General features: G+C 44.5%; 1 protein-coding gene across 1 annotated transcript in view; it reads left to right on the top strand.

Moving 5' to 3' along the window:
- DNAAF8 (dynein axonemal assembly factor 8) overlaps window positions 1-12,334 on the top strand; it is a gene marked incomplete at its 3' end in the record, with an annotated part of 92,942 nt that overhangs the window by 5,336 nt on the left and 75,272 nt on the right. The window contains exons 4-9 of the mRNA XM_084216599.1: window positions 613-1,098; window positions 3,709-3,805; window positions 4,146-4,284; window positions 5,667-5,738; window positions 7,824-8,177; window positions 9,975-10,134. Coding sequence (XP_084072725.1) covers window positions 613-1,098; window positions 3,709-3,805; window positions 4,146-4,284; window positions 5,667-5,738; window positions 7,824-8,177; window positions 9,975-10,134 — 1,308 coding nt within the window. The remainder of the gene's footprint in view (window positions 1-612; window positions 1,099-3,708; window positions 3,806-4,145; window positions 4,285-5,666; window positions 5,739-7,823; window positions 8,178-9,974; window positions 10,135-12,334) is intronic.

A 12,334-nucleotide genomic window follows, 5' to 3' on the forward strand; every position in this document is an offset into this window, starting at 1 on the left:
TGCTGATGTCTGACCTATATGTCTGAACAGGAAAAGCTTAGTCCTCAGTAATTTCTCTCCCTAGAAAATAGAACTTTTTTCCTCTTTTTGCAGTGGCCCTTTAAAGTTTTCTGTGTTCTTGAGATTTTGGACCTTTTTTGTCCCATCTCTTGGTAGTTTTTATTGTCCCTTTACTGTTTTTCTTTCCTGTGCACTAATTTTTCCAGTGCATTAACTCCTGTACAATCATTTTGTGTGTCCAGAAAATGAATTAGGACTGTGCAGAAAAGAGGAAAAGTAAGAAGTTTACTCTTTGAACAGCTTTTCTGGGATAAAAGAATCACATTGTTCCTTCAGTGAAGATAAATCCATGAAATCACAGAATGGTTTGGGTTGGAATAATGAGCACATGTAAGAAAAAGTAATTTAAAGGATGTTTAGCTGTTCCTGAAATTAAAGTTTTTGGAAAGTAAACAGTTTCACTGTTTTCCATGAGGGATGTGGTGTGGGTTGTTTCCATATGGTGTCTGAGTTGGAGCTGTTGCCTTCCAATCACTCTGTTTTGATTTTTTATCCACTTCCAAAGCTCAGGGAGATTGACTTTCTCTGTGTTTGTGCTTTCTCTACCTGTAGCAGATCCAGGAGACAGAAAGAGTTCCATGGGAGATCTGGAACGAAGACCTGGAAAGTTTTGACTTTGAGGAAGAAACAGATGGTACCCAAATCATTGCAAAAGAAGATGTACAAATGATTAAAGATGAGGCTCCTGAACCTGCCAGTCAGACTGAAGAAATGCCAAGCCAAAAGAGAGCTGTTCTTGAAGAGTCTCCCTCAGATTCCACAGATCACCTTGAGGAGAAAGAAATGGGCAGGACACAGGCCAAGGAAAGAGCAAACTCCTGGCCTAACACAGGAGTGTCTGTGCAAGAGCTGTACAGTAAAGAGGAGAGAAAAAAGCTGATAGAGACAAAGATACTCTCCAAGATCCTTGTGGAGCCATCCCCAAAGCAGGATGTCAAGCCTCCCTCCCATGGCATCAGCAACAGCCTAGGAAGATTTGCAAAGGAAGAAACTTCCTCAGCTGAGCATCTTGGAGAAGTGATCCATTTGTCATTGCAGGCAAGTGGCCCTGAAATAAAGCTTGGGGGTGCTGCAGGTGGGCTGGGGCACAGAGCAGTGCCTGCATAACCCCACTGCAGAGAGGAGCTGCAGTCCCAGTTTGACACTCCACAAGGCTGGGTGTTACACAAGTACCAAAAGCTGTCCCAGAGCTGTCAGTGCAAGTCCAAACCATGGCAAAGCTGCTGCAGATAACCATCTTAGACATATGAAAAATCACTGCTAGAAACAAAAGGCACAAGGAAATTAAGTTAGTAGTCAAGGCCACAACTACCCCGAAAGGACTTAACCTCAGCACAAAGCTGCTATTTTTAATTTTATCTTTGTGAAATAATGCCCAAACTTATCTTGTAACATACTCCCCAAATTCTCTAGAGCACTGGATTTCCCAATTCAAGGACTTCAGTTTAATACCATCTTTACTTGTGTCCGAAGGAGATGCACATTCAACCTGCTAGAACTTCCATGTCCCTTCTTAATGGAATACAGGAACACAGGAGAGACTCAAGAATGACCAAGGAGACCAAGGTGGTCATAACCCATGAAGTTTAGGTCAGAAGATACAGACTATTTGGACTACTTTGTTAGATTCAAGTAATTGACAAAAAAAAGCATAGCTAATTTAGGTGATGTTTGTCTGCTAAGCATCAGAAATTCAGGAGAGCATAACTAAGAATACAACTTTACTACCAAAGATTCCACAAGAAATTGCAAAATACAGCTTACCTCTGACTGTGCTCAGAGCATAAATAAGCCTTTCATTAGGAACTATGGAAGTGATGGTCAAATTTTGGCTATTTTCCAAAAGAGCTGATGCACACACACACACACACACAAACCCCCATGGAAATGGATCTGCAGCAAGGTCCATGAACTGTTAGGGAAGCCACCCATAGCATCTGGGAAGTTTCTGGGAAGGCAAGGAGTTTTTCAGGTCCCAGGCAGAATTGCATTAAACCAGGGAGCTTTCTGGCCCTCCAGTGGGGTGCTGGAGGTGAGGAAGTGTTTAGGGTTGTTCCTGAAGTCTTAAATCTCACCCACCTAAGGCAGGTGGGATGAGCAGCTCAGTGTTAACTGGAATGAGGCTCAGAGTCAGGGATGATTTTCTTCAGCACTGACTTACAGATCTGCCTGTATTGATTTTTAAGTTCATTAGAACTTAATCAGCACAGAACAGGTCCTGATCTTTCTGTTCAATGCCTTCCACAGGTCAGAGTACAGATGTTTCCCTTCCCCTTTCATGTATTCACAGAAATGAACTTTTTGATGTTAGAGCTGTTCCAGTCCAGGCAAATCATGCAGCTGCTGACCTGTGAGTTAAATTGTGCTGCATCATTGAAGGACATCTTTTTCAAGTGGGTCTGGGAGTAATTCCCAGCTCACCTCATAGAATTCAGTCTCTGTTAATTCAGGAAGCACTACTTGCCTTTCAGAACCTGTTTGATGTCAGTGACTTCAATGAACTGGTCTGGTGCTCTGGGGTGAGTTCTGAGAGGCTCAGTGTGTTCTCACTTTCATTTGAAGGGGGTTGTTGCTCCCCAGCTCAGCCAGGCACCTCAGTTTGTGTCAAGTTGCTAAACCTAATATACAGTTTCTTCTTGATTCCTATCAGTTAATTTGATTTTTTTTTCTTAAGTTCCTTTCTGTATTAGAAATAGAATTGTGCAAACCTTCACTTTCTATTTCTTTTGAACCTTCTGGAACTTAAACCAGTGCTGCAGTGTTAGAATAGATCTAATAGAGGCTCAGATATGTGTGAAGATTTATTGCTCAGGAAGGAGGGAGAACCTTCTCTCCAACAAGAGGGGCAGATGCTGGAGGTTTTTCAAGGTGAAATGTTGGGTTTGGAGGCTGCTTCTGTTTTTTTTAAAGGCCATGAGTGGTTGTGTTAAATGTGTGTTTGTGGCAGTGGTGTCATTGTCACGACTCACAGCCCCCTTCCTTTCAATAAAACCCGTAAGCACTTCCAGTTTCTGGGGATATTTCACATGGGTATGGAATCTTTTCATTAAAACTTCAATTTCAAATAATATTCAGAGGGGAAAGCAATGAGTGGTTTAAATGCATGTGGACTTTGATGGCAGCCTCTTGCACCTGAGTGAGGTGAGTGTGTCCTCAGCCAGGGATTCAGAGCAAGGAAAGGGAGGATCCTCTCTTCAGGGTGGGTGGGCAGCTGTGAGATATCACCTGATACTGACTGTGCCCACAGCCATGGGAATTCACCCTGCTCAGAAACTGGAGGGGGAGGAAAGGGCTGATCTCAAAGAGCTGCAGAGCCACAAGTCCTTCTCCTGTGGGTGGCAGTGAGAAGTTCTCACATTATTCAGGATCAGAATGCACATGCTTGGCCTTGTATCAGGCCACTTTTTAATCTGTTCCACTGTCTCCAGTGATTTTTTGAAGTCTTATCAAAAAGGTTCATGATTCTCAAAGAGCCTCAGCAGAAATAGCTGAAGCAGCTGGAGGGATGCAGTGTCTGAAGGGATGTAATAAATGCATTTCTTTCCTTACAGCACTTCCTCTGGAACTGCTGAAAGCAAACTGGCACTGAAATTAGGAGTGGTCTTTTGAGAGTCAACTTTCCATCATGTTTCTCTTGTCTTCTTTCAGAATATTGAAAAGTGGGATGTAGACAAGAATCTTGAGGAGCTGGAGCGGCAGGGAGATAAAACTCATGCAGAAGTTGCTTTCTTCCCAGCAGATTATGGTAATGTCACTAGTTGAAAGTGCATAAAAATAAATAAAACTTGGGTTCCTGTATTTAAGTTATTCCCTGCAGCATAATTTTGAATGCAGAAATCATAGTGGGTTTTTTAAATGCTTCTAAAACATGTTTAATTAGCTTCCCTCAAGATTTCATCTAGGTTTCTTAGCCTGAAGCCAGTGCTTCACAGCCTGCCATGGGCCAGACAAGCCAGCTACAATATTATCTTTATCCTTCCCCTGCTGCCAGGCTGTAGGAACAGGAACAGTGTGAATATGGGGAATATTGGGTGATTTCATGGCAGAAGATCACAACTGATGATTCTTTTGTTGCTCTTCCACAGAGTCCTTCAGGAGGAAGTGTGAAGAGGAGCTCATGGAAAGGTTGGGAGAGCTGTGTGCCAGACAGTCCAGGGCAGTGTCCCCTCCCTGTGGGAGGCCATCAGCCAAGCTCTGCTCCCTCCAGGGACAGCAGGACAATAAGTGAGTCCTTTTCTGTCACATATCCCAGTTAATCCTGGCTGCCAGAATGGATACTGGGCAACTCCTGGTCTTCCACAGGGGTTTTTCTCTGTAGCCTTGCAGAAAGCTGATATTGGAGTTGGAATAGTCAGTGATTGATCTCCCTTTGATGACAAACACCTTGGCATTCTCCATCAACCTTTGTCTAAACCTCACCAGGCATTTGGGATAAATGGGAAAGGCAGGAAAATGAGGCTAAGCCAATTATCCTGCCCAGCTTTTTTTGTAATCTAGGGTAAAAATTTCTCTTACTGGTACCTCAATTGAGCAAAAATGCACAGGATGATTTTCTGTGGAGATGTCAGTGCTTCTTGGAGGTTTCTGTGTGAAGGAAGAGCATTTTCAGGCTGTTCAGAGGGAGCAACATCAATGGTGGCAGCACAGAAGAAATAATGAGTGAAAGAGTGGAGGGGCAGGTGGGAAATACCCTCATTGCCAGAGCAGGGAGAGCCACTAGGAGGATTTGCACTTTGTATACCTGGGAAGATAAAATGGAATTGCCAGAAGAGGCAGAGAGGAAAGGGGAACTTGTTCTTACACTGAGATGTTAAAAGTTGTGATCTCTCTGGTGCCTGCCTTTGTTCTCCAGAACAATTTGGTGGTGTCACATTTTGAGACCTAAATATCCCTCTTCATCCTGCCTGTGATCTGTGCTCCTGGGGGAAGCTGAATCCTTGAATTCTGATTACAGGCAGAAGCAGAGTTGGAATCTGTGTGGTAGCCAAGCCCAGAGCTCCTTTCTCAGTCCAGTTTTGATGCTAAGGCACTCCCTGCAGCCTCCTTGGGTGGATAAGGCAGAGGATATGCTGAGATGTGTTTTCTGTGTGTAGGGATGTTGCCTTGCTGTCATCCCCACCAAGTTCTCTGAGGATGGGCAGGATGAGTTTCCAGGGCCTGCCAAAACCTGCAACTGTGTACATAGATTTGAGAGATGATGAGCCATCAAAGTCAGTGACAGTCCCTGAAGAGGAACAAAGGTAAATCCTGGCTTTACTGGGAGTGAGAAATAAGTAATAAAACTTAAACTTAAACCTTTCTGAATCTCACGCTTGTGAAATGTAACTTCAAAAATGTTCTTTCACACCTCTGTCATAAGGAGAAACCTTGTAGTTAATAAACAGCTACTAGGTAATAAACAGGTTAACATTTTGTTCTAGTTGCTTGAATATTTGAATTTTCTTTTTGCTAGAGCAATAGTGTGAAGGACTCTCCATAACACCCAGAGATCTTCCCTGGAAGTATCTCTCCCTTTTTCCTCATTTTCTAAATTTGCATCCTAGAAATGACCAAGAGCCAACACTCAGCTAGAACAGGTTAATTAATATGGTCTGATTGTTTCACAGTGCAAGTGACAGCTCCTCCTCCTCTGAAGAAGAAGAGACTGTGACAATTCAGGATGAAGCAGAAAGGAGAATGTAAGATTCCTTACCAGGACTGTTTTCCAAGTGATATAATGTTCATTTTTTCTGAAGCTAAAATAATTGCCCTAACAATGATCAGAATGAAAGTTTGTGTACTTAAATATTGCCATTTCTGGTCTTCACAGCAAAAAAAACAACAACAAAAAAAAGCCCAGTAATGAAAGTGCTCCAGTGTGGCCCCAGGAGGTCACTCTTTTCCTGTTGCATGGTAAAGCTACCAAAGGTAGAAAGTTGTTGATCCTTGAAGCAATATTTGCAGCTGTCCAGCTGCTTGGGACAGCTCAAAACACATTTTCCTGGAGGCTGGAAAATGTGAGTTTTTCTCCAGCCCTGTGTGAGTGACACCAGAACTGTGTTTGACAAGACTCAGAACCAAACTTTGGAAATGTTGTAGGGAGTTGAGTCAGACAAATCTTCATTTTTAGAAATAATAAAGTAGGCTAGAATGGATAGAGATTTAAAGAGAATATTTACTACCTTGTATGGACAGGGACCTTCCCAATTCTCCTTAATTCAAAGGGACAGGGGGGAGAGTGGGATGGGTGGAATCCTAAAGTGTAAATTCCTCAACATGCACAGATGTCAGCCTTTTCTTGCTAAACTCCTGGATTCATATCCATAGGTTGTTAGACATTTTTTAATGTGAAGCAGAGGTGTCAAACTTAACCATCCTCCTGCACTCATGCTCTGGGTTCCATTTGGAATTCTGTAGCCTGCAAGTTCAAGCCACAGCAGGGCAGGGGACAAGCAGAACACGTGTCTTGTTGTGCCAGCCACCTGCACTTCTTCTAATGGTTTGGAAGAAGAGGTGATTTCACAAGGAACCCAAACAATGAGCCCAACAGTGAGCCAAACAAGAAGGCAAACAATGTAATTTAGAACATTTAACCCAAAACTAGTGAAAGGCAGGGACAAGGGGATGCTTGAGGAACTCTCCAAGGCACTGACACAACTTCAGCTGTTCCATCAGTGTAAATCTGCAGTGATGGAGAGCAGAGCTTGCATTTTGATTCATCTTAATGTTGCTAAAAGAACATGCACAAATGTAATGCCTGGCAAATGCTGCTCAGTTCTGGTTGTAAATAAGAAATCCCCTTGGTCTCAGCAGGGCAGGATTCTGATCTCATTTGTGAGGGGACTATCCAGTTTCATTTTTATCTGGAACAAATTATTAAACAGGAATTATTATTCTGTGCATGGAGATTATGTCAGGACAGGACATTCCACTACTACAGTAATATGTGCTTGCTGACAGCTTAGCAGTCTCACTGAGGTAATTAAGCCAAGCATTCAAAACCTGTAATAATTATTAGAAAAACTTTTCATCTGCATGTATTTGAACCCCAACCCCTGTATCCAAAGGGGACAAAAATCCATAGGCTCCGATTTCCATGCCAACCACACATTTGTTCAGGCTTGTTCTGGTAGGTGTTTGTGTTGTGCCTGAATGCAGAAGAGGTAAATAAATTGCCAGGAAGATCAATTTTGTGTTCTGGCTCTGCTTGTTCATCTGAGTGCTGATGCTATGTGGTATTTTCAGGGTTCCCCATCATGGGGAGGAAAGATGAATCTGACTCCATGTTCCTAGAAGGCTAATTCATATATTTATATTTATAATTATAGTTATATTATATTTATATTCTATTTTATTGTGCTATACTAAAGAATAGAGAAAGGATACAGACAGAAGGCTTAACAAGATTCTAATGAAAAACTCGTGACTCTCCTCAGAGTCCAACACAGCCTGACCATGATTGGTCATTAAGTTAAAACAATTCACATGTTGGATAAACAATCTCCAAACCACATTCCAAAGCAGCAAAACACAGGAGAAGCAAATGAGAAAATATTGTTTTCCTTTTTCTCTGAGGCATCTCAGCTTCCCAGGAGAAGAAATCCTGGAGAAGGAATTTTTCCAGAAAATATGACAGTGACAGTGTTACTGTCACCCCCAGTTATTGTTCCTGTAGATGCCCAGTCCTTGTTTTGAGCTCTCACTGCATGTGAAGTTCCTCAGAGATTGAGTTTATTCCTGTAATGCTTTATCTTGATGAAATCAGGTTTTTATTTCCTTTGCAGGAGGAATTGCTCAGGGAAGTGCCTGTTACTGCAACAGCTCCGAGCAGCCCGTAAGGAGGCCTTGGAGCATCTTCATAAAACGTCAGCTCCAGCTGAGAAACTGCATCCAGAAGGGCTGGAAGACAGAGGTTCCTCTAATAAAAGTCAAAACCAATCTTGTAAAGTGAGGCAAGAGACAAATGAGGCGGTTCCCAGGAAACTGATGAGATTGGAACCAGGCAAGGAAAGTCCCCCCTTTTCAAGCTGTGGGGGAGATGGAGCTGACACAGAGAAAGAGAACAAAATGGAAGCTGAGAAGATTCCAAATGCAGGAAATGCTCCAGACTGTCCTCTAATTACAGCAGAATTGCCAAGGTATCCCACAGGAAAAGTAATCAGAGGGTTTGGATGTGGCTTCTCTAATTGTCCAGGATTAAAGAAAATTGCTTACCTGGGCTGTGAGCTGGAGCAAGAGGGTGTCTGGATGTGTTACCTGGCAAGAGCAACCGTCCTGGCAGCTACTGCTGGAAGGTTTAGAGGCAGCCTCAGTGGGGCCTGGCATTAGATGAGCTGTGGCACTTCTGACATTGGAAATGGAGCCTTTTTCTTTCGCTTTTATTCTACAGAAGAGGAGGATAATACAGTATTGATCTCCTTTAGGAACAACAGCACTGAGGTTTCCTAAGCACAGCTTCCTAGAAAATAGGTCTGGAAGGGTCAGTCTCCCTGTGCCAATAAAGAGTGAAGTAAAATCTAATATCTCCTGGCAGATCTTTATAGAACTTGCTCTTGAAATCCTCAATGGTGAGGATTCCTTGACTCCCAGGTAGTACATTTTGCTGTTTAATTATCCTTAGAGTTGTAAAGCTTTTCATTAAGTCTAATTTTAATTATTCCCCCTCGAATTTAAGCTTATTTTTGTTGTGTTCCCAGAAGGGATGGAAAATGGTTTATTCTGTGTCTCAGTGTAAAAACACCTTTCACAAACTGGAAGATGTATCAGTCTCCCCTTGTAATTTTTTTCTTCCAAACAAAGGAATTCTGACTCTTTGCCAACAAGAAAAGTGCAAGATCTTGGAGTTACAAAGTACACCCGTGAGGAATGCCGCAGGAATATCTTGGAAAGCTTCAAAAAATAGAAATAAGAGTGATATCAATTGAGGAAATTGCAGAGTTATTTGGGCCTCTGCCTCCCTGGGCTTAGTTAAATGTAGTGTATTCTGCAGAAGGTCTAATTTCAAAGTGAAATCAGGTGGTTGCCTTGTGCACCTGCCCAACTGTTTGGGAGAGCTCCATTATGCTGCCTTTTCAAAGGTTATATCCTGCTATTTTCAGAATGAAATTTAACATTCTGACTTTGACATATGAGCCCTGGAAAGAATCAGGATCTGCCTGCTCTGGAGACTATTACTGTGTCAGAGTTAAACACTTGCCTGCCCTGCCACTTAGACACCTCAGCTCCTGTGTACCTGCTTTAAATGGCAGGTGGTTGGCTGCAGGGTTTTTTCCCTCTGGAATTCCTGACATTAAGCTCATTGCTTCCATCAGGAATACTAAACTCCATTTTGATTACCTATTAGCCTGAGATGGCAGGCAAGAATGTGGGTTATTTACTGTCTCTGAGTGATAATTCAGTGATTTTCAGTGATTTCAGTTTTCTCTCTTGCTGTTTAATTATTGCTGGGGCACCTGGGGCTGGAAGAATTCAGGAGGAATTGAACTTTGTGTTTGCCATGAAAATAGCAGATGAAATCTCTCTGTGGGCATCCAGGTGTTGAAAGATGGGAGGTCTTGGGGTCAGGGGAACTTTATCTGTGTCACATCCTATAGCAGATAGGAAAGGAAATAGGTCCAGACTTGGGAGTCTTGGTGTGGAAATGGGGAGTGACACCTCACAAACACATCTGTGCTTAAAGGAGTTTGTATCCCCACATAGATCATCACTCCTTTTCTTTGAGGTGTTTTTCTTCTTAGAGAGATGATTTCATCCACTGACAGTTCTTGTGTCCCCCCACAAACACCAGAATTGCTCTCTAAATCTATTTTAGCCTTTCATGTCATGATTCCCCCTCAAGTGCGTGGTGTAAATACGAGAAAACAAGAAGTGCAAACCAGATGAACAAGTGGCTTTTTTCCCCCCCAAGTGAAAAGCTTAATCTGTGTATTTTCCAGGAGAGAAGGAAGTGACAGAGAGCTTTCCCAACAGGAAGAGGAGATGAAGGAGAGGCAGAGGAGATGCAGATTGCAGGAGCAGCTGGAGCAGTGGCAGCCTCAGCGCTCGGTGTGGGGGAAGCAGCCCATGGCAGAGAACACCCCACTCCTGTTCCACAGGGTCAGTGCCTCAGGGTGGGCTGGTTTGAAAAGCAGCTGTCTGCTAAGGAAGGCAGGAGCCTCTCTTGAAATGGAAAATGTAAACCCACTCCCTCTGAATTATTATAATTTTAAAATTAAGGGGCTCTCAGGCAAAGGTATGGGAGTAGGAATAACAGTTCTTTACTAGGAAAACTAAAAATGAATAAAAATGCAATAGTACAAAAAGAAAAACCACTGCCAGAGTCAGAACAGGAGATGTGCCCCTGTGTGTCAGGATGCTGGCACAGTCCCATCCCAGGTTGGTGGCACAGCCCCATCCCATGGTGATGGCACAGTCCCATCCCATGGTGGTGGCACAGTCCCATCCCAGGTTGGTGGCACAGTCCCATCCCAGGGTGGTGGCACAGTCCGTCCCAGGGTGGTGGCACAGTCCCATCCAGGGGGTGGCACAGCCCCATCCCAGGGGGTGGCACAGTCCCATCCCAGGGTGGTGGCACAGCCCCATCCCAGGGGGTGGCACAGCCCCATCCCAGGGGTGGCACAGTCCCAGGGTGGTGGCACAGTCCCATCCCAGGGTGGTGGCACAGTCCCATCCCATGGTGGTGGCACAGTCCCATCCCAGGGTGGTGGCACAGTCCCATCCCAGGGTGGTGGCACAGTCCCATCCCAGGGGTGGCACAGTCCCATCCCATGGGGCTCAGCCCTCCTGCAGTGCCAGCTGTGGCTCTGCTGCAGCAGGATCCTGCACAAGGGGGGAGTTTTCCTCTGCAGCTGCAGGGCTGCTGGAGATGGGCCTGCTCTCCCTCTGGGAATGCAGGGCAGGAGAAAGCTGCTCCTCTGGGAATGCAGGGGGCAAAGGCTGCTGTGCTGCTCCAGGGCAGATTGGATCCAGGTAGGAATGCTTGGCTCCTGCCCTGGGCACAGCATCTCCCCATGGGATGGTGGAATTTGATCAGCCCTGCAGGGACACTCAGTGGCCATGGACAGCAGAGATCTGCTGGAGGGAGGATGGGCTGTGGGAGAGGTAAATGAACAGCAGAGAACTGCCCCAGCTCTGACAGATTAAACAGAACACACAGCCCCAGCCTAAGACACAGGGGCTTCCTGCCAGAGGCAACTGGGAGAAAAAATGTCATTTTTATTGCCTTGTTTCAAATCTGTTTGTTATGGAGCACCATTAGCCGAGGAGAGGAGCAGCCCTACAGCTCTTCTCTCACACTAAGGGAGAAGAATTCCCCACCTTCCTGTGCAGGGAGAGCTCCTCAAGCAGCTGCCCCCCAGTTCTGACCTGTCAGGGCTTGCTGGAATCAGTGACTCAGTGTCATCTACTTCACAGCAGCCAGAGTCTCCCACATGATTTTTAATAACTTTTCCTAAAAAAGTGCAATATTTTCACTATCTGCTGAGTCCTGTTGTCTGCCCCCAGCAGCTTTATAGTTCACTTTTGTGGATGGGTTTTGAGGATTGTGGGTTTAATAAATAATAGGTTTCACTCCTGATTAAGGGGGTATGAAATGATCCTGATTTTAACCAAAGCCTAACTATGGCTTGGGGGACAAGGCTGTTGTTACTCCTCAGAAGATTTCTCTCTGTCCCTGCCCTTAGCAGAGGGCTTGGAATGAGATGAGCTATAGGATCACTCCCAACCCATTCCATGATTCTATGACAAGCAGTCCTGCTTCATCCATGCCCTGGTTCTGCTGAACACAAGGCCAGGTGAGAAGGTCAGAGGAGGTGAGAAACTGCAGAACCATCATAATGATTTCTCTGGACTAATGCCAATAACAAAGCTCTCTTGTACAAAAGTTGAAAGACTTTACAGCCCTAGATTTGGGGCTGGACCATTTAGGTTTGTTTTGTAAATTGATTGCTGTGGTTGTGGAGATTTGAAAGCTCATTTTATTTAGCACTGGATTAGTCAGTGAGGAGGAGTAAAGGACTAAAAAGCTCCCAGCTGAGTTTCCCTCTGCCAGCCTGCTTTGACAAGGAGAGCACAGCACCCATAGCTCTGCTTTGGAGTGTAAAGGTTGTGGATCCTTTGGATTTGCTCCTCCCTGGCTGTTGGCAGGTATCACCCACTTCCAGTTAGCCCTTATTAAGATGCAGACACTCTCCTGCTCCTCAGAAATCCACGTGGGCCTTGCTCTCTCCTTCCTGACAATGCACCAGACACTGCAGAATTCCCCTGTGTTTGGTCATTTCCCATATCTGCTGTGCTG

The sequence above is a fragment of the Fringilla coelebs genome, assembly GCF_963513975.1.
Source record: "Fringilla coelebs genome assembly, chromosome: 16".
Classification (NCBI taxonomy): domain Eukaryota; kingdom Metazoa; phylum Chordata; class Aves; order Passeriformes; family Fringillidae; genus Fringilla; species Fringilla coelebs.